The sequence below is a fragment of the Stegastes partitus genome, unplaced genomic scaffold (assembly GCF_000690725.1).
Source record: "Stegastes partitus isolate 25-593 unplaced genomic scaffold, Stegastes_partitus-1.0.2 Scaffold73, whole genome shotgun sequence".
Taxonomy (NCBI): Eukaryota; Metazoa; Chordata; class Actinopteri; family Pomacentridae; genus Stegastes; species Stegastes partitus.
In genome coordinates, this window is record NW_007577804.1 from 763,897 (window position 1) to 791,072 (window position 27,176).

Sequence of the window (27,176 nt, forward strand, 5' to 3'; positions counted from 1 at the left end):
TCCCAAAACTACAATCTACGGCAGTTTATGTTTAATAAATAGGTACGTCTGATTATTACTGCTCAAGTTGCAGCCCTACTGTTCAGGATTAATTTTAGTTTTGGGTCAACTTTCCTTATAAGGCTACTCCGAATGTACTTGAGTATCATTAAAAAATGTGTATTTTTTCTCATTTATGCTCAAAAACAACATCTCCATCCACATGAAATGCAAAAAATACAATAAAAAAAAAAAAACTATAGACCACAAAAACCCTCATCCTAAAGCCATGCTGTCCAATCAGAGGCCTGGAAACAAACTACTATTGATCCTGATTGGCTGAATCGGGCGTTAACTGATTCTGACGCCAAGAGAAACTCTGCGTTTAAACATGTAAGTTAGAAGCCAAAAGCTCATTTCAGTGGCCTGGAACTGCATTTGTTTGGACGAAACGCAGAGAAAATGTTAAGTTTTGCTTATTTCCTTTTCACTTCTCGGTGAAGAAAAGATCAAAAATACTTGGAAGTTTACATTGAGAATACAAAACAATTTAATATACAACTGTTTAAAACAACGTCGAATGTAAAAACAACAGTAAACCACAGTGAACCTGACCGTGGACAGTTTGCTTTGGCGGGTGAATGTACAGAACGACAGTAGTTTGCCCATTGAAACACATGCATAACCAAGCACAGTTATACACCTCGACGCCCAACTGTTAAAAGTTTCTGAACGTGGAAAAAGAGCTAAAACATTTTTATTTTCATCAAAATTATACATTTTAATTTACAGGCCCGTCCAGCATTAACTTAAAAAAAAAAAAAGAAAAAAAAAAGAAAAAGAAATCCCTGCAACAAGAGATGAGTCCCACTGATGAGAAAGGATAGTCTGAACTGAAGAATCTGTTTGGTCTAAAAATCACAGTATGATACAGGAGCTGGTCCCAAGCTGTAAAGAAAGGAGTCACTGATGCTGTAAAACAAAGAGATTTTAAAAGGGTTTGTGAATATATGGCCATATACTCAGTAAAAAGCGACTAAAAAGAAACGTCAGTGAAGGATCCGCGGTCACTGTGAGTCCGTTTACAGTCACTCAGGAGCTTAAACAAAGAGTTTCAGTTAAGTCTTGTTCAGGGATCAGAGTGTTTGGGGGGGGACGTCCGAGAGGGGAATCTGCTGGTTGGGTTTTAAAACAAGTGCGTGTTCCACTTGGAGAGCCGAGTCGCTCGGTCAGTGTTTGTTGTTGGTCTCCTCCTGGCCCGAGCTGGAGATGCCGTTCTGGGGTTGGCTGGAGCCGGAGCCCAGGCCGTACAACCTCCCACAATACTTTGCGTCGTCGATGTTGTCCTCGAAGAAAAGCTGAACACAAGAGAACACGTTTCAATGAGACGCCGTTTCAAACTGTTCTTTGACAAGCCGATCCGGCAGCTGGAGACGCTGATTGACTCTGATCTACAGTTTGAGTGTTGGTCAAGTTAAAACTCTGCAGCTGCTACAAAAAGCAGAGATCATGTCACGCTTTGCATGACGCACGCTCTTCATTCATTTAAAAAAGTCAATCCTGCTGTGACTGTGTTCACGACCAACAGCTGGAGACTGATCTGATGGAGTGAATAATGAGCGATGTGTGATAACTTTATTACATCTGACAATAGTAAAGGAAATCTTGTGTCTACTTGGATATTTTAACTACTAATTGACTGTTTTAATTAATTTATTTAAAGATATGAAAGAGTTTGAGTTGGTATTTGTGATTCTATTTTCTAACGATTTTCTGTGATTAAGAAGTTCTGAGGCTGATTTCTTTATGGCCGAACCCTTCAGAGTAGCCTCCTTGTGCAACGATGCACCGTTCCCGACGCTGCCGCCATGTTTGAAACGCTCTCTGGGACGTTTCGTAGCCATTTAAAGCTGCACATTTACAATTCTATCAGAGTCTTTTAGCCACATTTAAATCAGGTTTAGGTTTTGCTCTTTAAAGATGCGCCCGCTTCTTGGTCACAACTTGTACACAATCATTGGTCAGTGATTACAAACTGGACAGAGAAGCTAATAAATGTCATTTTACTCATTGGGGATCTGAAAAACGCGTAATATTGTGTGTTTTCTGGTGGGAAACTAAGCCAACTACAGCCGTTTGTCACTGTTCCAGCTCACCATCAAAGAAGGTGGAAATCATCTCAAACAAGCCTCACGTTTCACCGTCGCTAACTGGCTCAATGTGATGCACTTCGTTTTGAAACAGGCTTCAGGCTCAGATGCCAAACAGTGAGGGATCACCGTGTAAACCATGTGGCTGTCACCTACATACAGACAAGCTGCCAGAACGGCTTTTTATATTTCACTTTATCAGGTGTTTATTATATGAAATCTTTGAAGCTACTGTTTTTTCCTCTCGCCAAAAAACATCCAGACAATTTTTGAATTAGCAAATTAGTTTAAACTTCTGATAATGCAACAGATCCCACAGTGAAGAAGCTCAATCCAGTGAGCATTAGTGTAACTGTACCTCTTTCATCCTGAAGAAAGCCATGCCCGTGAGCAGAGAGTCTGATCCCGCCTGATGCTGCCTCCCGATCCGCTTCAGCTCCAGCTGGTCTGCCACTTCTTGTAGACCTCCCTGCACACAAACACAGCGGTCAGATGTCTGCTACGACTTTCTACGCTTTGATAAACGTGTCTGCATCCAGAATACCTTTAGGTTCTTGCAGCTCTTCATTAAGTACTTGACGTCGTAGATTGCTGGGAAAAACAGGTTGAGGATCTGAAAGAAGTCGTGTTCCTCTTCAGGAAGCCGTGCGTCCGTCAGAAGCTTCACCAGGTAGCCGAAGTCGTAGCCGCTGAGGAGCAAAGAGCAGGAAGACTCAGATGGTTGAATAAAACTGAAGCACCTGGGACTAAATAATCAGTTAAAGTATTGAAGCCAGTGTTAAAGTTTCCCTAACAAAAAGTGTTTGTACAACAAAGTTAGGATATTATTTGGTATCCTTTGTTTAGAGGTATATTTGCCTCGATTAACAGATGTCGAAGCTTTTAGTTCAAACTCAGCTTCACTTTTTCTGTCTACATTCAGCTTTTTGGCCTCCAGAATCTTAAAAAAAGTGAAAAATACCAAACACAAATATTGCAAAATGTTGTTTCAGCAACCTGTTGATGACCGCAAAGAAGCTAAAATGCCACAATCTAGAACAAAGGTTAAATATCTTGAATAACTTTACTCATATATGTCTCTGAAGGAGAAAATAAAGCTCTACAAGGTGGGCCACGTTATTTCAGGCAGGGATTTGTAGATTTCTTGCTAGACGTGAGTGACGTAACAATGAACCAACCTGTGGAAGGAGAGCCACTTGACGTTTTCACACAGTACCAGGCCGGACGTCATGAGAAGCTCGGCGAAGTAGAGTGTGTCGATTCCCTCTTCTTCGTGCTTTTTGAACTGCAGGCCGGAGTTCTGGAGCAGGTCTATGGAGTCCTGTGAGTACATGTCTTCTCTGCAAGGAGAAGGAAAATAAAGACGTTTAAGCTCAACCAACAATCACTGATAGTTTTAAGAAGCAGTTCTGAAAAAACCCTGCAGGGAGGTTTTGCAGCATTTACATCGAACATAATTCAGTAAGACAGCTACGAGAGAGAGAGAGAAAAAAAAAGGAGGTTAACTGTCCCACTTACGTTAGGTTGAACTTGAAGTTGAACTGCCACGTCGTCGTCCCGGGAGGATAATCCCCGTCCTCGTTCATGAACGTGAGCCCAAGCTGGATGATCTTCAGGAGGTCGACGTTACACCTCAGCAGCTGGTACTGGTAGTCCACTGTGCTGCGAAACTCGCCGATCGGTCGGACAACCACTCCAGGGAATTCTGTGTCCTGGTGGACAGAAAAGAAAAAAAGAAGTCCATGAAAAACACCTCAAATTTACCTTCATCCAAGCTGGCCAATATCCTGTAGGAACAAAACATGGTTATGGTAATAAAATGGTGAAAAAAAGGAGCTGAAGAAAATGAGTAGCATCCCCCCAGAAACTCTATAAAGTGTATTTATGTCATTTTCAAGTGCTGACGGCACTTTTTAAAGTGAAAAATTAGAGATCTTCAGGAAGCACAGGACTTGACATTAGAGAACCTTTAAACACCACCAACATCCAACACTTCCCGAAGCTGTCAGTGTCTTACCATGGCAATGTAATTGTAGCTTTGGATAATCTGCCGGATCTTCCTCATTTCTTCCTCCACATTGCTCGCCCAGACTTCACAGATTATCTGACTGGAATCTGTAAGTGCGGCTGGCATGTTGGCAGGTCAGGTGAAGAGCTAAAACCCCAACAATCCTGCAGCGCTCGTGACGGCGGCGATAAAGGGCAGTGCAATGAAAAAAAGACAACTCTGGAGAGAGGATGGAAAGAACATGAATACATTTTAATCTCCTGTATGTAGGACCGTGTACAATAATCACTACTTACTTCTGAGAGGAACACTTTACACAATAAATATAACAATTTTTAAAAATACAACACATAGCTAAAGATTAAACCAGTTCCAGATATTTCAACATTTATGGCTTTTGGCTGAAATGTTACAAAAAAGCACAGGCAGTTATTAAATGCTTCACCGCAGTAAATGTGTAAATGATCATGTATTTCACAAAGATTAGCATAAAAGTCCAAAAACTTTTAAAAACTTTATTTTTGTATATTAAAATCTTTTTTTTTTTCTCCCTTTCTTCCTTCTCCAAAATCATCTCATGAGTCCTGAAAGGAGCGTCACCTCCAGCAAAACTACTTCTAGCAACATGTGTATTTTTCATATGCAGGATTTTTTATTTTTAATCAAATATTCCTGCTTTGGTGTATTGGCACTTTAAAATAAAGAATCTAAATACTTCTTCCACCACTGTTGGATGTCAACACCAGTATCAGAACAATATTCATTTACGAGGGTGAAGATTGATGTTGGTCCTACTATTTCTGCTACCTCTGCACAGAGCACGTTAGCACATAAAAAGCTGAATAAAGCCACAAAACAAACAAGGAACAGAATGAGAAAAAAGAAACCAACTAAGAAATATAAGAACAGTCGGACACATGAAGCCAAAATAAAGTTTAAAGAAAACTAGTAAGTAAAACAGAGCGGACTCCCCTGGCTGTATTCTGATTACAGATACAACTTTATGTGGAGCCAGTCTAATATCAACCTACAGTGTGAAACAGCACATCAAAAGGTCAATTTAAAGTCTTCTGGTTGACTACATCTGGCTAAACCAACAACTTATAGTTGCATGAAGTGAAAAGTTTTCAGCTAAGGAAGATATATCAGCTCGACTAAGCCAGACGTTTCATATTTTCCTTGAACTCACATGTTAAAGCCTTAAACCACTGCAGCACAGACCTTTTAGATTGCCGGTGAAAGCCTTCTCAAGTTGAGCACACGTACAATCCGTGACTAACTCTTTGTATCTGTGCTGCACTAAGCTACCAGTTCATTATGTACACTCAGCTGAAACTCTCTGCAATGAGACACCGATGAAGCTTTTAGTGCCTTTTCTTTTTTATTAAATAAAAAGGCAGTTTTTATGTCACTGAGAGCAGGTCTGATGATGATGATTTGGTTAACTGAACTACCTTTATGTTACCATGGCATCATTACCTTCTCCTTCTCCTGGTGGTTGTTTATAATAACAGGCTAGCTAACCCAGCAGCTAACAGACGCAACGGCTGAAGATAGAAGAAGCACTAATCTCACCTGGAGGTCTTCGAGAACAGTTATTAACATTTGACAACTCTGAAGGTTTTAACTTGACTTGCAATTAGCACAAACTAACGACGCAGCAACGAGGGGCTGAAGCACTGGCGCAGCGCTTAGCATGAGCGGCTAGCAGGCTAGCAGTCGAGTTATCGATAAAGCTAACACCGCGGGAGCGGAGGGTAAAATAAAAACCGCTCGGCTTTGTCTCTACTCGGAGTCCCGGCGCAGCTACGCACGCTGTAAACACACCTGAGAGTTACCGCGGAGAGGAGAAAATAGGAGGGTTACCTAAGAATTTCCTCGACGTACCCGGACTGGCTAGCTGTTAGCGCCTCTATCTTCTCCTTCTTCTTCTGCGGTTTCTTCCTGCGCATGCGCCGCCGTCTTTGCGTTTATTGGCGGAGCCTCGGTTGAGCACAGCGCCTCCTGCAGGACTGGAGTTTATAAAGCCCAAATGAAATACATAAAATGGTAAAATAAAATAAACCAGACTAAGTTACATTTGGTCACATTTTTCATAGATTTAGAAAAAAAAAATCTAAAAATTCAACTGCCATTCAAATAAGGAAACCTTTTTTTCACTGCTCCACACATTGATGGAATGCATTTATAAAAATAATTTCACTTTCATGTTTAAGAAGTTGGAATCAGAGGATTTAGATTTTTTTTCTTTCTGGAATACTTTCTCAAACCAATTATTTCATCATAAAAAAATAGTTCTTCTCAATTAATTAACAAATGATTGCAGCTGTATCTCCTACAAAACTGAAATGTCGTGTGATACAATCAATAATCAGTAATCAATTTTCTTATGATATTTATGGGTCACATGTACCTTCATATTAATAGAACATTTTGCTAGTAATACTTGCTTATGTAATACTATAATGCAGAGATTTTCCTTGTAATTGGTCATTTTCACATTACTGAAATTGCTTCTTTTACTAAAATCTAAAGATCTACACATTTCTTCTGCTAAGGGAATTATTTTGTCTCAAACAAGCCTCAGTGAAAACAGTTCACATGAGTTCTGTGGACTGAGAAACAAGCACACAAAAAGCAAAACATAATACCATTCATATGGAATTTAACTCAAAATGTGAAAACCTGAAAATGTGACCTGGCTTTAGAGATTAATTGAGCCACAGGAGATCACATTTAATCAAGACATGCATCCCACCATGAATAAAACTTAATAATAAAAACACTACGAAGTAGAACAACTAAACCTGTAAAAACACAACCCATAAACCACAGACAGCTCTACGAAAACACGTTTATTTGAAAACCACCTGAAACACCTGACATACGGTACAGTATATTTGTATATATTGCTTTCACATGCCTTCACATGTCCACAACACACAGCTGTTAGTATTTCACCGTCTTCATGGCAGAGAGAAGCTGCTTCGTCACATAAACACCTGAAGTTAGATTAGATGACAGTAAATGGCTTAAAATACTGAAATGTACAACTTTTGTCAGTTAAATCCAGGGACTGGGAAGGATGAAGGTTGGAAACAGAACAACAGGATGAAGCTTGTGGTTCGGTCAGTACTTCCTACGTACTACGGCCGCTGCATCCATTGCTTTGTATTTATTTGACTTGAACAGAAGGGAAACAGCTTTTTGAAAATGCAGCATCATTGGAACTATTAAGACAACATTGAAAACTCTTTATATTGATTTTTAAAATGCAGATTTTTCTTAATGCCGAGGCCTAAAGGTTAAATATTCAAGCTGTGTGACTGTAGAAGTCATCAGGTCGAGCCTAAAATCTGAATTCAATCTGGTTCCAGAGGTCGTCTAAAGACAGAAAGCACGTATTTTGAGTTATGTTGGGCTCCGAAAACAATAGAAAATATATATTTTTAACTGATACTGATGTACAAATCCACTAAAAATGAATTGTTGTTCATCTTCAAGCAGCTGGCTGTACATGTACATCACGTTACGCTAACAACAGCCAGTCTGCTCATAATTTGAAGATTATGGAAAATCAAACAAACTATAATCTTTTGGAGATTTTGAGAATTAATTGAAGGCTTTTAGGGGGAGCTAGGACCCAGTTTTCTCAGATTATTGTAGTTTATCGTAGCTACAAAGACGACAGAAAGTTTAAAGAACCACAGATAAGTTGAATGACGGCATTTAAAAACGATATGAGGAGAGAACCAAACATCTAAGCAGTAAAGAGAGAATATCTCGTTAATATATCTTTCAATATGTTTTCTTAAGCCACTAATAAACAAATTACCACCAATGTTTCACATCGTATGACTTTCTTCTGGGCTGAATGTTCTTTGAGGCAGATTTGAAATTTTGAAGTGAAGCACATGAATGCTGTCAAAAAAAAAAAAAAAAAAAAAAAGTAGTGCACTTGTTGAAATAACAATGACAAGTTGCTCCTTCTGTAATATCCCTTAGACAAGAGGTGGCAGATCCAGACCTTCTTCTGCTGGAGTTCATCTTCACAAATAAACCAGCAGAAAGTTAACACTGTTCGACAAGAACACACTTCTCCTCCCAGGATGACTTTTGCCTGAAAAAAAGCTGATGTGATGATGTTGTTTTTGAGTCTGGGTGTCATGGTGGCGATGCAGGACGAAAGAGACGTCACTGCTCGCTGGACTCGGCTCTCCTCTGGATGTGAGAAATCTCCAGGATGGGCATGAGGAGCTGGAAGGCATCCTGGATGTAAGATGCACTGTTGGACGCCTGCGTGGGAAGAGGATTGAGAAAATACATTTATATGAAGCTTACAGGTTATAAAAAGGCCTGACTCATGTCTGTATATAAATATTAAACACATGCACAACATAAAACTGCAAAACAGCCACGTTTCCCAGCACAACTTCTTCTGATTTATAAAGGATTTTGTAGAAATATTGTGTTGATGTTATAAGACAGGAACTTAAATATCAAGAAAATGACAAATTATTATTGTAAATTATTATTATTAATGCTTGACTGGAATAAATCCACTCTTTTGGAAATGATTTACTTTAAGAAAATATGTTTTTGTCACTCAACCAATCCAACATTATTTAACAATATATTGTTAAAAATGATACGAACATTGTGAATATTTAAATTTCTTTTAAACTTATATTTAGTGACATATTTCTGATGTAATCAAGATGTAATCCACCTGCATAGTTCATGAAACAAAAATGAACAAGCAGCTTTTTTAAAAATTTAGTTAATTGCTAACTGAGTAAAGTTAAAGCAACACTCAAACATTTCTCATCCATCCATCCATCCATCATCTATACACCGCTTAATCCTCAGTAGGGTCGTGGGGGGCTGGAGTCTATCCCAAAACACGCACATCAAAAAAGTGTCCTGTTATGTAATGTTGCACAGGTAATGTTTCCATCATGTACATTCAGCTAAGTTGAGTTAGGATGTTCTCCAGAGAAACTTTAAATACTTGAGAGAACCTTTCATTTTTTTTGATGGTAGATGTTTGGGAGCTGGTTTTATTGTTAATAAAGGGGATTGTGGAAATCCAAGCACAGGCACACATGTCTGATGAGCCCACTAGGTGCACGACACTCACTCTCCACCTGAAGAGTGACCACTAATCATCTAAACAGTTACAACAGAAACAGCTCACACATAGTAGTAAACTGGCCCAGCAAAAATCCTGCATGTACACAAGCTGATGTCAGTTTCATGTTACAGTTTAAAACAATAGTCTGACATTTTAGGGCGAAGGCAGGGGACACCATGGACAGGTCACCAGTCTAAATATTTCAATTTTTTTCCCCTCAATTATGTTGCTAGAAAATGCGCAGGGTTTGTTTTGGAATGTCATCTTGAATTTTCAGACATTGTGTTCCCATATTTATTTGAAATCTCACCTGTATATTAAACAACAAATGGATTGAGGTAATAATTAAGAGAAAAACTTCCAAAGTGATCGCTACTTGCAGCTCTAGTTTGCTGGTGATAGAACCACTACGACGTTAAATGTGAGAGAGGGCTCCTCGGTGGGACTCAACTACGACGCTTTAACGTGTTTACTTTAATGAGGCTGAAAATTTACAAGAAACGCGTCCAGAGGAAGCGACTGCAAATTCATAACAATTACAGTGATAAAGCTGGCGTATTGTGGAGCAGGTTAAATGATATTATGTGTAGTAAAATGACACAAACCTCTAGAAAGACTCCTGTAATCAGCGGGTTCAGGACGTCTCGCTTCTCGTTGGACTGTAAAACGAGCAGTTTGGAAAATGAGAACATTGCAAAGGTGTTGATTGAAGGTTGACATTTTAAGCAGAACAAAAACAGAAACACTAAGTAACATATGATCCGACTCTCAGCAGACATTAGAGTTAAATCAACCTGCTGACTCTCAAAAAGGAACATTTATGAGCTAAGATGAACATTTTTTGACGACTGAAAAACCGAGACGCTGCCGGTGAAGTAGTTCAATGATTAAAAATAAAATCAATCGCATGTTTAATTACATTTCAAGGATTCAAGTTGTATGATGTTGATGATGAAGATAAACCAAATTCCCTCCCCTCTTTAGAAAAGACAGTTTTGTTGGAAAAAGGTTTTACATTAAACAACCACGAGCTATTATTCTGGTCTACTTTTAAAAGTCTGAACTCCAACCACAGCTGAGTCAGTCAGGACTTCTTGGTTGCACAGAGAACTTGTGTTTTCTCTTGTTTTTTGCTGCAAATATGTTGTTGTTTTTTTGGCAAATTTCTAAATGAACCCTGTAGAATAAAGTGGTTTTAATGATATTTTCAGCTTGGATTCATAAAGTCTCATATGGTTAGTTCAAACACCATCTAAAAAGTCAAAAATCCAACAACTTGTTCCTGTTTGTTTTACAGTTTCTGTCTGATAAATGGTATACTTTCTTACAAGCTGGTGAGTTTTGGGGTTCAGAGGGTTAAAACTAAGCAAAGCAGCATGTCAGACTCATCACTCTTACCCCTGCTGTTGTTAGGCAGGAGGTGAACTTCTTGGAGAGCAGAGAGAGTTCTTTACACAGGATCACAGTCAACCTGAGGACAGACGATGTAAAACAAACGCACACGTTCAGGCAGGATCCATCTGAAACAGTGAATTTGCACGGTGCAGCTCCCACACAGCGTCTCCAAACAGAACATCTGCATGTCGCCTTACTGTGACAGGACGCTGGCCTCGGTGCTGCCGTTGGAGAACAGGATCATCTCGGCCAGTTTGTGGAAAAGCTCGATGGATCGCGCCGTCAGCTCGGCCAGACTCCTGATAGCCGCAGCGTGGACCTCCTGAAACACACAGACTGATGAACAAACCAGGAAACACCTACAGAGGAAACTGCGAAGAGAAAAGCAACCGAGCAACCCACAGTAGCAACTTGTTTTCATTCAAGATGACGTAATTTCACCCAAATGCTATAAATATTTGTGTTTAAATAAACAAGTGCAGTAAGTTCAACAGCAGCCATAAAGGATTTCCGCTGTTGCATTTAGGGATGCAAATTTTAAAGTTTTCTTCAGTTTTGATCATATATGTCATCTAAATACTGCAGTTTTTCTCTCTATGTGATGTTTTGGGTATTTTTTAACCACTGATACGTGATTGTCGTGGCAATTAATGACCCCAACACATCCACCAACGCTCTCCTGGGAAATTCCAACTTATGTTAAAACATAAGTGTGCCTTTAACCTCCACAGATGTCTTCGTCATGGTGTCCCTTTACTAGCTAAACCCCCATAATGCTCTCTGCTTGCCAACATGAACTGCCTGTGACCGTAATGACCACTTGCTTGAGGAAAAGGATTTGTCAGAACCCAAGTATTTTGAGAACCGTACTTCTAGGACTTGTGGCTTTTGCATCACCGACTGAGTTGGATGACTTAGAGAGTCACTCAGACCTCACTCCTGTCCAAGATCGACGACAGTCATAGCGTGAGTATTGAACGTGAATCAAGTCTGATTTGTTTCATGTTCTGATGTCTTCAGCTGAACAGCCCCGTTATCACTAACTGGCCAAAGTCAAAAACTATATTTAACTTATCAGTAGGTGCCACACACCATCACGTTTTGCTCATTTATGGAGCCATAGTGCAATTTTGGCAAGTTGATGATGATTAATTATCACCAGAAAATACTAAAAGCATGTTGAAGTGATCAGAGATGAACATTTATTGTTCTATTTGGCTAGAATAAACCAACATTTAGTAGTGTTTTGTCTTGAATAAATCCAAAATTTGTTAAAAAGTGCTAATTGGATGGAACAAACCTTTAAAACAACAAGTTGTATTTTGGTTGGAATAATGTTAGAAACTAAAAGTATTTGGACATCAAGTAGTACTCCTTGAAGGAACCTTTAAAGTTATAAGCAGTTTTCGGGTAGCGGAATCAGCCTTTAAAACCATGCGCTGCTCTCTTTAGTGATCGTTCATTGCAGTAGGTGGCGCTGTCTGGAAATGAAACAGTGAGAGACTCCACCTGGTGGAACAACCAGGAACTACAGCTGATCTCCAATTCATTTGCATGTCCCTCGACTTTTATTAGTTACAATATTTTCAATCAGTTATTATTAACAGCAACTAATCAAAGAACCAACAATCACTAACATCCCTATTCGTAGTGTTAAATGCTGATTCCGTGAATATGAACGCACCTCCACAGAGACTTCTTTTGTCTCGTCCTCCTCTTCGTCGCTTGGCTCTGGTTTGGTCATACCAGTGATCTGGCTGCAGGCGCTCTTACAGGCCTGTAGGAGGTCAGAAAACAATCAGCTGTTACTCAAATTACATGTGACCATGTAAAGATAGTAGAAATTTAAGGTTGTGTTTGATTGGATAAAGCTGCCACATGTTCCTCTGATTTTGTTATTATCACATCTGTATGATCTTAGATGTGACACTTGACAAAAACTGAGCAGTAATCAGAACCAGAACACTTGTACCTTGCTGAGCTTGTCAGGTGAGACACTGAGACCCTCCATGGCTTCCGTTAACTCCTTCTCAAACTCCGAGCCGTCCTCATCTGCGATCACAAACACAGCCATTCGTTCCAGATGTTAACGGTGCTTCATTCTCCTTGAGGAAACATCTGCGTTACGAAGACGTTACCTTTCTTCTCGTCGACTTCCTCGTCATCGAACTCCACCAAGGAGAACGAGTCCTTGATGCCGTCGAGCTCTTCTCTGAGCCGAACCAGCTCATCTCCCGACAGAGTGCTCAGCACCGACTTCACCTAAACAAAAAAACACCCAACCACAAAGAAGCAGTCACTCTGGAGGCTTTTACTACGTTACACCAACATCTCCGTGCGTCCTTTTAGCCACAGCAGGGGCCATATTCTATAAAGAAACTACCTTCGACTCGCTCTCTCGAGACAGAATCTCCAGAGCTTCGAGGTGCGACAGCCCCTGGAATTCATCAAACAGCATCCCGTAGTGAGCGACCACCTTCTTCTCCGAATCCGTCGACTCTGTCTCCGCCGTCTGCAGCTCCTCTCGCTCCTTCGCCTCCCGCAACACCTGAGAGAGAAAACGTGGTGAGCAACAAGAGTTGAAAGCGAGCGACGTGCAGCAGAGCCAGAATCTGGGTCAGACAACTGCTGAAACTAAAACAGGATGAATCTACACACCGCGTCCTCCCTTCAGAAGACTTATGTTTTCCATTTCTAGCCTTTTTTCTCATTCGTTCATCCCCACCTGAGACAGAGTGGCGTTCCTGTTCATCAGCCCTTTGGTCTTCTTAAAGCCCGGATCGCCTTCTGCGATCACGTCCATCGTCTTCTTCCCGATGAACTCCAGAGCATCCAGGCCGCCTGTTATCACCGTCTTACCCTGTGAGCAGGTTTAATTTCTCATTTATACATATTTATACACTCACAGATACTCTTGTTTGATAATTTTACACTTTTTTTTTTCTATTTTCAGGGACTGATAAGTAAAAGTTTGGCTGCTGATGGAGTCGTTCAGACACGTCGACCTGCAGGAAACAGTTCAGACTGTAAAGTTTCAGCAGGAAAGCCAAAATTTTACGGACTCTTCTGCCATCTTGGTCACTGTTTGGTCACTGAAAGTAACTATTGGTGCAAATTTTACTCCTGCAGCTTTTCTAATCGAATCCACAGTTCACACTTTTACTTAAAAGGTGAGCTAAAAATGCAAATAAATCCAAAATTCAATAAAATCTTGACTCATTAAGTTGCAAGTTACATTCATGTCTGTCCAGATTGTTTAATAAATGGTGTGAAGACTTTGAAGGATTTTGTTTGATGTATTAGTGTCATCAAATCAGGATTTAATCAAATCTGAACAATGTGTACAATCTCCCCCTCTGTTCCTGAGCTACGGTGTTTTTCCAGAACATTACACATCATATTAACTCCTCCTTTGACTTTTTGGATAAACCACGTCCTCATTTTATCTTATTGCAGATTTGTGTGATATTGCATCATAATGAACGTGGTAATTCTTGAGTTATGGTACAAAAAAAAAAAAAAAAAACGGGTTCTATAAAGTCACAGTTACCTTTGACTGTGAAAATCTAATCAGTTCATCTTTGAATTCTGTTTTTTTTGAGCCAAATCAAAGAGACACAAGATGAACAAAAAACAAAAACATGACCTAACAAGCAAACAGCCACAAAAAGCTTTCATGTCGTTATTTTCTCCTTACCGTGTTCTGGACAACGCTGGTGAGCGACGACAACATTCCCATCGCGCTTCCCACCGCCGACGGTCCGTCGACGTCTGCTTTGACCGCCTCATCGCTGCCGTCGCCTCCAGCAGGAGAATCTAACGAGTGACGTGTGCACTGTTACTAAAGGTTTACAAAAAGTGACGTTCTTTAATAAGGCAAGATAAACTTTATTGATCCCTCGCTGGGGGGATTTACACGTTACTGCAGCTTGACACAAAGGAGGCACAGTAAGAAAAGTACAATAAAGCTAAAAACAAAGATATAATAAAAACTATGTACGTCTTTACCACGCACAGATAAAAACATAAACATAGCACGAGTTAGACCGTGTACTAACTTTGCACATTTTCAGGTGAATAATTTCCACATTTCTGCACAATGCAAACATTTCTTTTGCTTCTTATTACTTCTATAATTCCCTGGATCTGCTTCACCGTCTCTTGATTTGACGTGTAATGCTAAAATTCTACACAGAGTCAAATTCCTTTTATGTGAAAACCTACCTGGCGACAAAACTGATTCAACTGGTTGTACTTTTTTAAATCAGAGGAAAAGTGAAAAATCTACTTTCTATCATTTAAGGGTTAAATTCAGCCTATTGTGCACATACCAGTTCTGCTTCAACCACTTCGGTATAATCCACGTCCTGTGGCTTTGACCAGCCACTTTAAAGTGTATTATACTGGAAACGAGACTATTATTTGCACTATAGTCGCACTCTTGTTGGAACAACAAACACTTATTCCACTATTTTAAAAAGACCAGATTGAGTCTAATGAAATACGACATGCTACGTTTCTGTTTTTGTTCAGTCCATGTGATTTTGCCTTCATCACACAGTAACGTCATACCCTGCTCCTTCTCCTCCTCCTCCACCTGAGCAGACAGCTCGGTCGGACTCGGGATTCCCAGAGACGTCTCAGCCTTCTCGATCACCTGAGTGAGCCCTTGGCCTGGACAGAAAGCAGAAAACGAGTTTAAACAGTGACAAAACCTCCAAACAGAGCTTCAATCTCTGGGTTTGAAAAGCTTGTTATCTTTGCAAAAATTACCAAAATTACACCATTTATCAGAGCCAGAACTTTCCGACAGACCTTGAACTAATCGTGTGTCCTTCTGTTAAAACAAATCACCAAATCAAAGCCTTAAAATTCCATATTTAATCAAAACTAATCATGTGTGTTATTCTACTTGTCTCATTTTTTAAAAACTGCCAGAAGCAAACAGTTTGCAGTAGATTCTGTAAAAAAAACAAATCAAAAACGTTCTGTGCTCCCCAGTGCAACTGAGAAACCATGAATTGACGCGTTGACTTCAGAATTAAAGGGGACTAACAGTGACTAAACAAAAATTCAGGGACTTTTCGACTGAGCTGCAGGCTGTGTTCACACCGAGCAGAGAGGAGACGAGTCTGGACACAAATTAAAGATATAGAAACAACACTTTTAAAAAAGTACTTTTAAAAAATAAATCCATGTTGATTCCAGGTTTTATCAAATTTGTAGAGAAATAATCTAAGAAATTCAAATTTCATTTTTTTGAATCTGATTTTAATTTTATTTTTAAAAAATAATTGTATAGATAGAATTTTGTGTTGTTTCCAAAGAGCTACAGGACTTTATACGGCAGTCAAATAGGAGCAAATGTGACAGAAGTAAAAACCTGGATGACACCTTGGTGCTGTAGTTTCTTGGGGGGACAGTTTTCCAGTTAGATAAACTAGTAATGCTGTAAATAAAGCGCCGGTTGAGGTCGTCCACACTCACCTACTGTGGTCACAGTAGCCGTTGCTGTGGATAGGATGGATTTGCCCCAACTGCCCCAGTATCCCCAACCGCCCTGAGACACTGTCGACTCAGCGAGAGTCTGTGAGAGAAGAGAGGAGGTCAAGAAAAAGGACAAGAAACAGATGTTAGAACGGTCATTATCGTTGTACGCACAAAGAAGTGACCTTTGGTGTCACCGCAGGAGGAGCAGAAACAGAGATAAGGCTCATCAGTAGAGTTTAAAGAGACTGTTTAAAACTCACAGTTCAGACACTAAAAGGCCACGACATGACCAGACAGTTAATGTGATTCCCCACATCAGCAGGGTCTCGTTATTCTCCACCAGCATCAAAGAACAGCAGGTACAGTATGGTGAGCTCACAGTGTCAGCAAACTCAGAATCTTTAATGTCATTATATAAAAAGTACAGCGTTTAATGTATTAGAGCACCGCCCAGTGTCAGGTTTGTGCCACAGCTGCCCTTAATTAACTAACAATTAATCATGTTTTATGTTTCTGTAACGGTTAATACACCAGCATGTAGAAGCTCTTTAATCCAAATGATACTTTTAATGCTAAAATTGCATTATATTGTTATCCAGGAATTTTTTAAATTACTGTTTTATAAAAAAAAATTGCACATTGTTATTATTTCTTGACTAATATGTCAAATTATAGTTATTTACTTGTTTTCCTGAAGAGAAAAACATTATTCTTTTAGTGGTTGAATGTGATGCTTGATTCATTTCTGATTTCTCAGATTTGGGTATAAAAAGGTGAATTCAGTTTGACAAATTCCTCATTCCTGATCAAAACGGAGAAATGTGGAGAGCTGAGTGGGAACTAAAGCACTTCATGATGCTGGAACACATTAGACAGGTGGTCTAATAAAAATGTACTATGTGCAGCTCATTGATTCCTTCTGTGTCCTGATATCGACTCGTTCCTTCGTTCTTCAAGAGCCTCGAACTCAGAAAATATTCACAGTATGAAGGTAAAACTTGAAAGTTACTGCACATAAAAACATCTGCTGATTGTGAGGAGGTCAGAACTGGTTGATTTTAAATAAAGTGGGATTTCTTCTGATGACTGGCTCCCTGTTTGAGTTATCAGTTCGTGCTGAAATGTTTTTTTTTCTGGCCATTACCAAGAAGAAACGTTAACCACTGTCAGTCTAATGAAAGGCGACCACAGAAAAGAGGTTTTCTTTTTGCCAACTTTCGTAATTTCCTCTGTATCTCATCGCTACCTTTGCCGGCTGCTCCTCCACTTTCGGTGTGTCTTCAACGGGGGCTGCAGGTTTGGCTTCAGGTCTCCTCCTGGCTTTCCTCGTCGGGGCCACGTCGGTCGAGTTGTCGGGTGCGGTCGGCGAGGAGCCGTCAGGCGTTCCGGCGGGAGAAGCATCCTGATCCTCTGGAGCCTCCGAGCCCTCAGCTGCCGTACGAGAAGCTTCGCTGTCTGACATCTTATCAAACGTCTCCAAACATGCCTGCAGAATACATTTTAAAAAGGGGGGACAAATGATATCCACGTTAGCCGGATATACTTCTGCAAAAACTATGTTGTTTTGAGCTTGGAATGCTTTAGGACCAAGGAACGATTAATGGATCTGCTGTCAAGTCTTAAAAGAATCCTCAACTATTTTGATAATTGAAAATATCCAGAAATCAATTGGAGCAATATGCTTAAGAAAATAAGTATGAATCCTCTGATTCCATCTTCGTGAATGTGAACATTTCCGGGTTTATTTATTCTTGGACTGAATATCTTTGGGTTGTGGACAATTACAAAAATAGATTTCAGGACCTCATCTTGGACTTTGGAAAACACCGACTGACTTTTTCACCATTTTCTGACATTCCATTGACCAAATAAGTAACTGATTTATTAGGAAAAGATATATATGTGCATACAAAGTGACTATCAAATGTGCTTTGCTGCCAAATGTTGGAATATAAAAAATAAAAAATGTAAAAGACTAAATAGAGAGAAAGAGAAAGTTAAATTACATGCATTTAATACATCTAAAACTGCACAGACAAGCTAAACAAAGTGCTCGCAAATGTTATCGACTAATTAATACTAATTGACCAAAAAAATTCTAAGTTTAATCTGTTTTTTTTTCTGCACCTAAAACACACCTGCAGATGTTGATGCACACAGGGGAACTAAAGATGAACTGGATTTGGGAAAATTTTCATTCTTCCACGATTGCATCCAGTGATTTATGAAGCATTAATTCCAGGAGCGAGTCAGTAAGAAAATACTGCAAAGCATTTCTTCCTAAACCACAGGTGTCACACTTTCCCCAGTTTGCATTTCATCCAGGGAACAGCTGTTGCTTTTCTGTGCACAGGGAGAGTTTACTGAATCCCAAACTGTGGGTTTCAAGGGTCAAATTAGCAGAAAAAATTGAATAATTAAAGTTGCGTGTCTGTGCAGGAAAGTCCCACAGTTAGCCTTTAGCATACACATAATTAAAAAAAAAAAAAAAAAACACGGATTTCAGTTGTGAATATAGCTGGATAAACACATAATATGTCTGTGCATGAAAGTGCAAAGTCCCAAAGTTAACATTTAAAAACACACATAACAAAAAAATGAGTTTATATTATTTTTAAATAAGCTGGTAAACCTCACATTAAGATCTGAGTAAAACATATCTTGTAGCATTTAGCAATAATATTGAGCTCCTACATGTGTTGCTACTGATACATGCTAATAGTTTTAGTCAGCTACTCCTTCATGCTAACTATACTTTAGAAGGAGCGCAAGTTGTTTTCTAGCACTGAATGCTATTTTAATCGTAACTGACTAATTATTTAGAGATAAAAACACCAACACACACTTTCTTGCTCTGCCACAACTCACCTTTACTCCTGCTCAGCTGTCAAAGTCCTGACGCTAGCTGTTACCTCAGTATGCTAGCAGCTTCCCCTCCCGGGGTAAACAACCAGAACGCTCCTTTTGATTCTCGTCGGTACTTTGCGTGTCTTCACGTTAAACGATGTAAATTTTCCAGGAAACTGTTAAAGTGATTCAGGTTTTTCTGCCTCTTTTTGTCCGCCTGGATTAGCCACGTCACATTCTGTTTTCAAAGAGCAGCTCCACAAGGTAGCCCCGCTGAGAGGAGTAACGTCCGGCCAGCCTCTTCAAAATAAAAGAAGCGTTGGGGCTCAAACACCACGGAAAAACGATAATGTGTTTTTATAGCGATCTACAACATTTAAATATTACCCGTACATTTTTATGTAAACAACCACACATTGCTTAAAAGTCAGCGAATACTTTAAAAGCTGCCGCATTTTACACAAGATGACTGATCGGATTTTATTTTGATATAAAGGCTCATACAACCGGCCCGCTTCTATCTGTCGCTCGTTAACTTGATCAAAAAGAAACAAAACTTCCGGAAACGTCAAAATAAAATCAATAAAATGCTCAAAGACAAAACAGTTCAATAGTTTTGTGTGTGTGTGAGTTGCTCTGTGTCTGTTTTCAATCAAATAAGTCATGAATTTATCTCCAATTAATTTAAGGCAAAATAAAAATGATAATTTTATTAATTAAAAAAAAACTTTAAACGTAATAAATACTTTTTTTTTTATAGATTAAATTAGCTTCAACTTTATTTATCAGAATACAAATACTGAGACAACGAAGTGCAGCTCAGCATTAGCGTTTATTATTTGCATTTCAAAATATATACATGATGTGCAACAGCATGAATATAATAAACAGTGCATGTAAGTATACAACACATGTGTTACAATATCCAAAATATGTATGTAATATGTAAAATAAATGCAAAATGATACAGTATTAGCAAAATAAACAGTATGAACACGTTAAGTTTAGAATTAGAATAAACTTTAGGTAATATACGTGTGCTAGATACAAAACAATACAAAACAGATAACTTTAAAAAAGATAAGTATAAATGACAGCATGAACAGCTTTATATTATATTTGATAATTTATTTGAATTTTAAAACCACAACACATTATAAATGGAATTAATATATACAAAATTGAGGTTTCTCCATCTCAATTGTTAGTTTAACAGATTGTGTTGCACTTACAGCATCATAAATTAATAAAATACAAATATGATCATGTTCATCATCCAGCTTTGCTCACGTTCTACCGACAGCAGGCCACGCCCCCTCACTCTCACCTGAACCAGGAAGTAATGGATCGTACTGATCGTGTTTGTTTTACTGAAACACCTGCCGACAAATAACCAAAATATCATTGAAGCAGGATTATTTACTGGAAGGTGTTACTGTTATCTCGGTGGAGGATTTGTAGTTTCGCTCTCTGTGGTCTCAGCAGGTGGGAATGACAGAACTCTCAGGTAATATTTACTTGATTATTGTGACAGAGAAATTAGGTTTTCTGCGCCTCTCGACAAAATACTTAATGTAAAGCAAAGATATGTCACATTTAATGACCAGATCAGAGGCTGGTTTGTCTGTAAAACAATACTGACTTGTTTTTAATTTAATCTCAGACTTCTCTTTATATAATTTAACTTCACCACAGAGACTAAAGGTTTGTACATTATATGGAGATTTTCTTGTTGTTTCTTCTCGGGGGTCACTTCAGCTCTCTGTGATTAGCATCAGTGTAAATGAGCCAGCTGGCTGCTCTGCTCCCTCTGGATAATAATATGCCATAATTCATTAACCACAGTTTACCTGGAAGGAGAAACTGCGCTTAGCTCTGCTTTTATTAGGCCTCTTTTCTGATAAGAATCACTGCAGCCGGAGAAAATTATGTAAATCAAATCCTTGTTATCTTTATAGCACGTTTTAAAAGCACTGTACGTTGCAGTATGATTATTAATATTAGAACTATGGAAAAACCAGTCAGTGCTTTCTAATTCCATTGTTGTTTCCAGCATTTTTGAGACAGATGCATTCTTTTAGAGCTAAAACTGCAACAAAATCAGTTTTACATCATCCAGGTGTCGCACTCTGAAACCTAAATCAGTTTTTTGTTCATTTGTTTTTATATATAACAGACTTTGAGCATCAGTATTATGGGATGCACCATAATTTCAGCAGTAAAACTGCAGCAGTTTAATGTCTGTTCTCATCATTCACCAGAGAAAACGTTTTTTTTTTTTTTTTTTAAAGTGCATTCTGGGTAAACTTTCAAGGCTCATATCAGCATGTGTGATGGTGATTGGTCAGAACAAGTTCTAGACGATGAAAGACCCATTTTTACCTGCAGAACATACCAGGATCATCTAATAGACTGGATTTGTTCTCTGGCAAAATAACTTTCTTCAAACATTTGAATTGATTTAAAATCACGACAAAAAACAGATTTATTGTGCATAAAACTGGATTTCATATACAATAAGCTAACTTGTAAAATCAATAAATGTAAAATGAAATGAAATGAAATTAAAATACTTTATTTATACCAGAAGGGAAATTCAATTATAGTAAAATATAGAGAAAGCAGCACAGAGAGGAGGGAGAATATATGAGATAAGTATATAAAGCCTAAGATGACAAAGAGCAACTAAACAACATGTAATTAATAGGATCTATGTTATTGTAATTTAAAATGTGTGATGAGGAGAAAAGCTGAGCTGATACAGAATGAATGAAACTTTGGTCTTAAATTTACAGATTGAAAGTCAGATTTTTTATGTCAACAGATTTCCATGTTTAACTAAAGAATATTAATATATATTTTGAGGCCATATGTGTTGTGTGTGAAGCACTGAAGGCCTCTGAACAGGCCTGACAGCTGTAAACACGCCCACATTAAAGTGTCTGAGTCGCTACATGAGCCGTGACAGTCGACTCTTCCGGTTTTGCAGGTTTGTCTCGTCTGAGCTGAAGCCAAGACTCATTCTTTTCAACATGTCAGAGCTTCAGAATCGCCTCCTGTCGCTCGCCTTGGTCTCGGTCCTGCTGCTCGGTTCCTGGACGGCAGATGGAGCCCAGAACGGGTCAGAGGTCAGTTTTCCCTTCGGCCGGGACGTCGTGGCGAAGGAGGGATCCAGCGCCGTCATCGAGTGCAACGTGACCGAAGGAGGCCGCAACGTCAAGTGGTTCAACTCTAAAGGAGTTCTGCTGGAAGACGACGGGGGTGAGCGCTGGGGCGGGTTCATCGCGTTTCATAGGAGGTTTTAGAATTTAGCTTTTGTATTTTGTTGTGTTTTGAGAACCAAAATAAATTAGAAAAAAATATAATATAAATAATTAAATAATATAATATTCTAGTTTGAAGTTGTTACGATGTTTTCAGTTGTTATTTTAATGATTTAAAAAAAAAAAAAATTCATTACATCGGTGGTTTATATGAAGCAATTCTGTTTAGATTTTGTTCAGATTTTACTTGAATATTATTTGGGACCCACAACTAAATTCTGTAAAATATTTTGGCAGAATTTTGAGAATTACAGACCTGCACATTTTTGTATTTTATTTTATTTATCCTTCGTAAGGGTTCAATATCTCCGGAAATATAACCCACGCAGACACGAAATTTAGTGAAGACACAGACAGAATAGTTTTCAGATTATCCAGAAGATCGAATGAGTCCAGCTGCAGGCGGTATTATGGCCCCAGAAAGTTCTTGTAAGTGTTTATAAATGGATGGATCCATAGTTCTACTAAAAATACAGCGTTTGGTCGACCAACTGTTGAGGCTCTTAGATCAGTAGAAGTTGATGTGTGCCAACTATGACAAGACAAGGTTCCAGTTTGCTGGTATTTTAACCTTAAACTTCTCTAAAATTACTGCATTTGTCCAAAATGACTTGAAACTTGTCCAAAATTGCAAAAAATGTCACCGTAATATGATCCAAAATGTTAGGAAACTTCTTCAGTCGAGTCCTAACTGCTCCAAATCAATACACAGTCATCTCTTCAGTCAAAGCAAAGTTTTACTTGCAGCAAGAAGCAACATGTGCAGCACAGAGTCTGAACAAGTGACCAACTAAAAGCATGAAGCACTGGTTGTTATATACAGAAAACAGGAGACAACCTCCCACAAATGTGTGTGTTTAGGCACGTTGTTTTGGCTACCCGCTGAGGACGCCTTGTCCTTATCTCACACTCACAAGGTGAAATAGAGGCGATGGACATTTACAGCATTCTCATACTTTTCACAAAGATCATAACATAGATAACATAGAATTATTCCAACACAAAAGTGTCCAAAATGACAAGAATTAATCATTATTAGCCCTTGAAAATTGAAATAGGTGCAGAATTTTCAAACCAGGGTGATGTTGGAGCCCCAGAAAGTTCCTGTAAGTCTATATCTATGCATGGATGCATGTTTCTACTAAAACCCAGTCTTTGGTCGACATTCCACCAACTTTTGAGGCTCTGACATCAGTAGGATTTGCTGTGTGGCAAGTTTGACAAGACAAGGTTCCAGTTTTTTTTTGCTATTTTGACGTGTAAAAATACTGACTGTGAATGTGACTTCAATGCAGACGTTTGATTCAAAGTACAAACGGGTCTGCAAATGTGCAATAAATAACCACAACGGAGAGCAGAGAGATGCTGTCACTGAAAGATTAAGTTCCACAGCTGAATTTCTTCTCTGCACCTGCCACGCTTGGTTTGTGTACAATTCAGGGTTATACATGACTAATGTCGCTTTGAACTCTGGGCGAATCCCTCAGTAAAGTCTGCAGATGTGCAGACTCACAGAAAGTCCACATCCTCTTTTCCATCATCAGCTGAATGCAGTTTTATTCGGAGTCATTCTTTCAGGTCATTAGTAAAGTCCGACACACGACGCAGGAAGCTGAATGCAACGATAACACACAGTGCAGTTGTTTGTTGAGTCTAATCTGATGTATAAAACAATTTTCATCTCATTAGATAGTGTTTTGTGCGCTTATCCGTGGAAGAATTCAAACCACATTAAGCTAAATTTAAATCTAATGAGTGCTAACTGGGTTTGTTGGCCTGTGTAAATGTTTTGAGTTCGGCACAACAAACACTTTGATTGAGGAGATGATGGAATCTCCTCACGTCGCTGGTAAAACTGAAACTCTGCTGTTGCTTCGCCTGCAGGTGGGAAGTGGCGGATTGAAGACGGCGCCCTGAACATCACCGTGGTTTCCTTCGCCGACCGCGGCCGCTACACCTGCGTCGCCGGCGGCACCACGAACTACACGGTGACTCTCCGCGTGGCCCACACCGACAGCGGCCTGGGGCTTTACTACGTCGTCGTGTGCCTGGTGGCCTTCACCATCACCATGATCCTCAACGTGGCTCGGCTCTGCATGGTGAGCAGCCACCTCAAGGAGACGGAGCGCGCCATCAACGAGTTCTTCCGCACCGAGGGCGCCGAGAAGCTGCAGAAGGCCTTCGAGGTCGCCAAGCGCATCCCCATCGTCACCTCGGCCAAGACGCTGGAGCTCGCCAAGGTCACGCAGTTCAAGACGCTGGAGTTCGCCCGGCACATCGAGGAGCTGGCTCGGAGCGTCCCGCTGCCGCCGCTCATCCTCAACTGCAGGACATCCCTGGAGGAGAACCCGGCATCGGAGGCCGGAAACAGGCAGGCGATCGGCCCGCCGAGCTCCGACGAGAAGGAAGAACAGGAGGCGCTGATGTCAAGAGAAAGACGAGGCAATGATGGCGGCGGCGTTGACGTCAAAGTGTCGGTTCACACGGCTGCTGAGGAGAACGTTGATGAGGATAAAATGTCTCTTGATGCGCTCAAACCAGGTTCAAGAACAAGTGTTTCATATGAGAGCAACATATAATCCGTCTCAGATCCAGAAATAGTTAAAAAATTTAGGATTTAAAGATTCAGATTTTAAAAGGAGAGTGAGGAGAAAGCAACCGGACCTCTTCCAGGTTCTTGAAGATGTTTCACCTTCATTCAAGAGGCTTCAGTCAGACAGAGGTGATTGTGTTGATGTCAAAGTGTCGGTTTCTGAGGAGAACATCACTGAGGATAAAATGTGTCTTGATGCGCTCAAACCAGGTTCAAAAACAAGCGTTTCGTATGAGAGCAACATATGATCCGTCTCAAAAACACAAGGCGAGTGAGAGATCAAGAAGTCATTCAAAAGTCATGGTGCTCGTTATCATTTAGGATTCAAAGACTCTGACGCTTTGAGGTTCCCGAAGACGTTTCACCGTCATCCAAGAACTGATGAATGAAGGTCTTCAAGAACCTAAAAGAGAAGTCCAGTCGCTTTCTATGAAGCTCCTAACATGACCAAGACTTGGAGAAATGAGAATCTCCATCGTGCTCGTCTTGTTCCGCTCTTAGTGTCGGGTCTGAATCTTGTTTAAAAAAAAAACAGCTTTAAACTAAGATGATGAAGTCTGACTACATCTGTTTACAGTCGACGTCCTCCCTGCTTAACATTTACTTTCATCTTCAGTCGTCTCTTTTTACTCAGCAGTGATTTTGAAGAAGGTGCAACAGGTCAAAGTTTGCGTTTAAATCCCTGCATTTCCATCAGTGCACCACAAAATATACTTGAGGGATGATAGTTTGCTGGCATGCATCGTGTTTTTATTTGTGTTTTTTTTCCCTCTTCAGCCGAGTCTTTCTGCACGCAGTCGGTGCAGCAGCAGATTTAGGAGCTCGTTATCCTCCTTCAGATGTCGTTTGCTGCTTCTCATTCTGTTCGCTCTGACAGTCAGTCAGCTTCCGCAGAGCTGAATGTCGCAATAAAACGTCCTATTTATCGCCACGCTGATTGTTTTCATGTCAGTGCTCCCGTCAGTCATTTAGGACTCATGGGATGAAGTGAAACAATCCCTGCAACGCTTGATTATCTCCTCCGTGTCGGCTTTTGTTGATCAGGACGGCAGTTGAACACGGGCTGGGTTTTGGGCTTTAACGTGAAGCATTTAAAATGAAGAAGAAACCCAAAATATTACAGAGAATTATTGATGAAGCGAACGGAAAGCCACCTGCGATTTTCACCTCTCTGGGTTTGCGAAGCAGTTTGACGTATAAACATGATTAATTTCACGTTAGAGCTCCGCAGCGTGTCATCCGTGATGGACAATGTCTGAAACTTTGTGCTCATAAATATGCAGGTGTAATCGATCACATTTTCAGGGACTTTTCTTTTTTTTTTGATGGAGTTTGGTCTGTATTCATGCTGAGATTTATCAACTCGGTTTGGCACATTTAGCACGTTTATCACCTGAAGACTGCAACTTCGTGAGACTTTAGGAAGACTATTGAAGTACAGAAGATGAATAGCAGGAATGTAATGTTTTATTTTGTTGAGAGTTTTGCACATGAGTAGGTGGTTCATATCGTAGGTAAAATATCTCCAGTTGTTTGCGATACTCCAGTGAAAAAAAGGACATAAAAATGTTTAAATTGTTTGATAGTTTCTATAGAATCAGATTTTAACCCTGAAATCAATGTTGGAGGCCAAACACATGGTGAGAAACCTCAACGTGCAGCTTCTTTACTGTGTCTCAGGAGGATATGTGAGAAAATTGCATTTAAAGCTGCATAAACTGTGACTTGAAACTTGAAAACTACTGCTGAACAAAAGAGTTTGTGGTAACTGTGACTGTTTTGTATGTGCTACAGATACTGTACGGGTTTGTGGGTGGAATGGGTTCAAGAGTGAAGGAGTTTTAATCATGAGAAGGGGAGCTGGAAGCACTTCATTCCAGAAAAAACAATCCTTTTACTGACTGCAAATAAACACAATCAAAAACTTGGATTTTGTTGTGAACTTTGTTATTTCAGATAGAAATGTTCTCAGGGTTTGTTTACAGTTTAACTGTTTGGGGTTTTTTGGGATCAAAAACTAAAATCTGTAAAAAAAAAATTGGCAGAATTTGAAGAGTTTTGTGAATTTTAGTATTTTCACCACCACCAACAACAACAATAAAAACAAACAAACAAAAGAAAAACCTGGGAAGCCATTTTAAAGGTTCAGTATCTCCAGAAATGAAATGAAATTTGGTGAAGACACAGATAAGATTGTTCAAATCCAAAAATGATTGAATGGGCTGAGCAATGGACACATTTTTATTTATTGTCCTTT

The 27,176-nt window shown here is 39.6% G+C and overlaps 3 protein-coding genes across 3 annotated transcripts; 1 reads left to right on the forward strand and 2 right to left on the reverse strand.

Moving 5' to 3' along the window:
* Positions 1–505: 505 nt before the first annotated feature.
* cnot8 (CCR4-NOT transcription complex, subunit 8) lies at positions 506–6,076 on the reverse strand. The gene is made up of 7 exons (XM_008276460.1): positions 6,004–6,076; positions 4,147–4,356; positions 3,648–3,841; positions 3,308–3,469; positions 2,674–2,818; positions 2,488–2,598; positions 506–1,337 (listed from the first exon to the last, which is right to left on the reverse strand). The coding sequence occupies exons 2-7, from the start codon at positions 4,261–4,263 to the stop codon at positions 1,209–1,211; spliced, it is 858 nt and encodes a 285-aa protein (XP_008274682.1). The 5' UTR covers positions 4,264–4,356; positions 6,004–6,076; the 3' UTR covers positions 506–1,208.
* An 896-nt stretch (positions 6,077–6,972) lies between these two features.
* fam114a2 (family with sequence similarity 114 member A2) lies at positions 6,973–19,231 on the reverse strand. Its single transcript, XM_008276461.1, has 14 exons — positions 19,025–19,231; positions 17,403–17,642; positions 16,154–16,253; positions 15,239–15,340; positions 14,364–14,482; positions 13,392–13,526; positions 13,050–13,214; positions 12,805–12,928; positions 12,639–12,718; positions 12,351–12,443; positions 10,864–10,988; positions 10,670–10,742; positions 9,877–9,930; positions 6,973–8,433 (listed from the first exon to the last, which is right to left on the reverse strand). Exons 2-14 carry the CDS (start codon positions 17,616–17,618, stop codon positions 8,332–8,334), a joined length of 1,488 nt encoding a protein of 495 aa, XP_008274683.1. The 5' UTR covers positions 17,619–17,642; positions 19,025–19,231; the 3' UTR covers positions 6,973–8,331.
* A 2,804-nt stretch (positions 19,232–22,035) lies between these two features.
* Positions 22,036–26,849, forward strand: LOC103353473 (microfibril associated protein 3). Its single transcript, XM_008276463.1, has 2 exons — positions 22,036–22,264; positions 24,211–26,849. Exons 1-2 carry the CDS (start codon positions 22,036–22,038, stop codon positions 24,903–24,905), a joined length of 924 nt encoding a protein of 307 aa, XP_008274685.1. The 3' UTR covers positions 24,906–26,849.
* Positions 26,850–27,176: the final 327 nt, after the last annotated feature.

Coding starts and splice junctions, on each gene's coding strand:
- cnot8 (XM_008276460.1), bottom strand. CDS start 4,263: ATGCCAGCCGCACTTACAGATTCCAGTCAGATAATCTGTGAAGTCTGG. Junction 3,470..3,647: donor AACTTCAAGTTCAACCTAAC/GTAAGTGGGACA, acceptor TTCTCCTTGCAG/AGAAGACATGTACTCACAGG. Junction 1,338..2,487: donor CTTTCTTCAGGATGAAAGAG/GTACAGTTACAC, acceptor TCTTGTGTTCAG/CTTTTCTTCGAGGACAACAT.
- fam114a2 (XM_008276461.1), bottom strand. CDS start 17,618: ATGTCAGACAGCGAAGCTTCTCGTACGGCAGCTGAGGGCTCGGAGGCT. Junction 13,527..14,363: donor CCAGCGTTGTCCAGAACACG/GTAAGGAGAAAA, acceptor ACCTGCTCACAG/GGTAAGACGGTGATAACAGG. Junction 10,989..12,350: donor CAAAAGAAGTCTCTGTGGAG/GTGCGTTCATAT, acceptor TGTGTGTTTCAG/GAGGTCCACGCTGCGGCTAT.
- LOC103353473 (XM_008276463.1), top strand. CDS start 22,036: ATGTCAGAGCTTCAGAATCGCCTCCTGTCGCTCGCCTTGGTCTCGGTC. Junction 22,265..24,210: donor TCTGCTGGAAGACGACGGGG/GTGAGCGCTGGG, acceptor CTTCGCCTGCAG/GTGGGAAGTGGCGGATTGAA.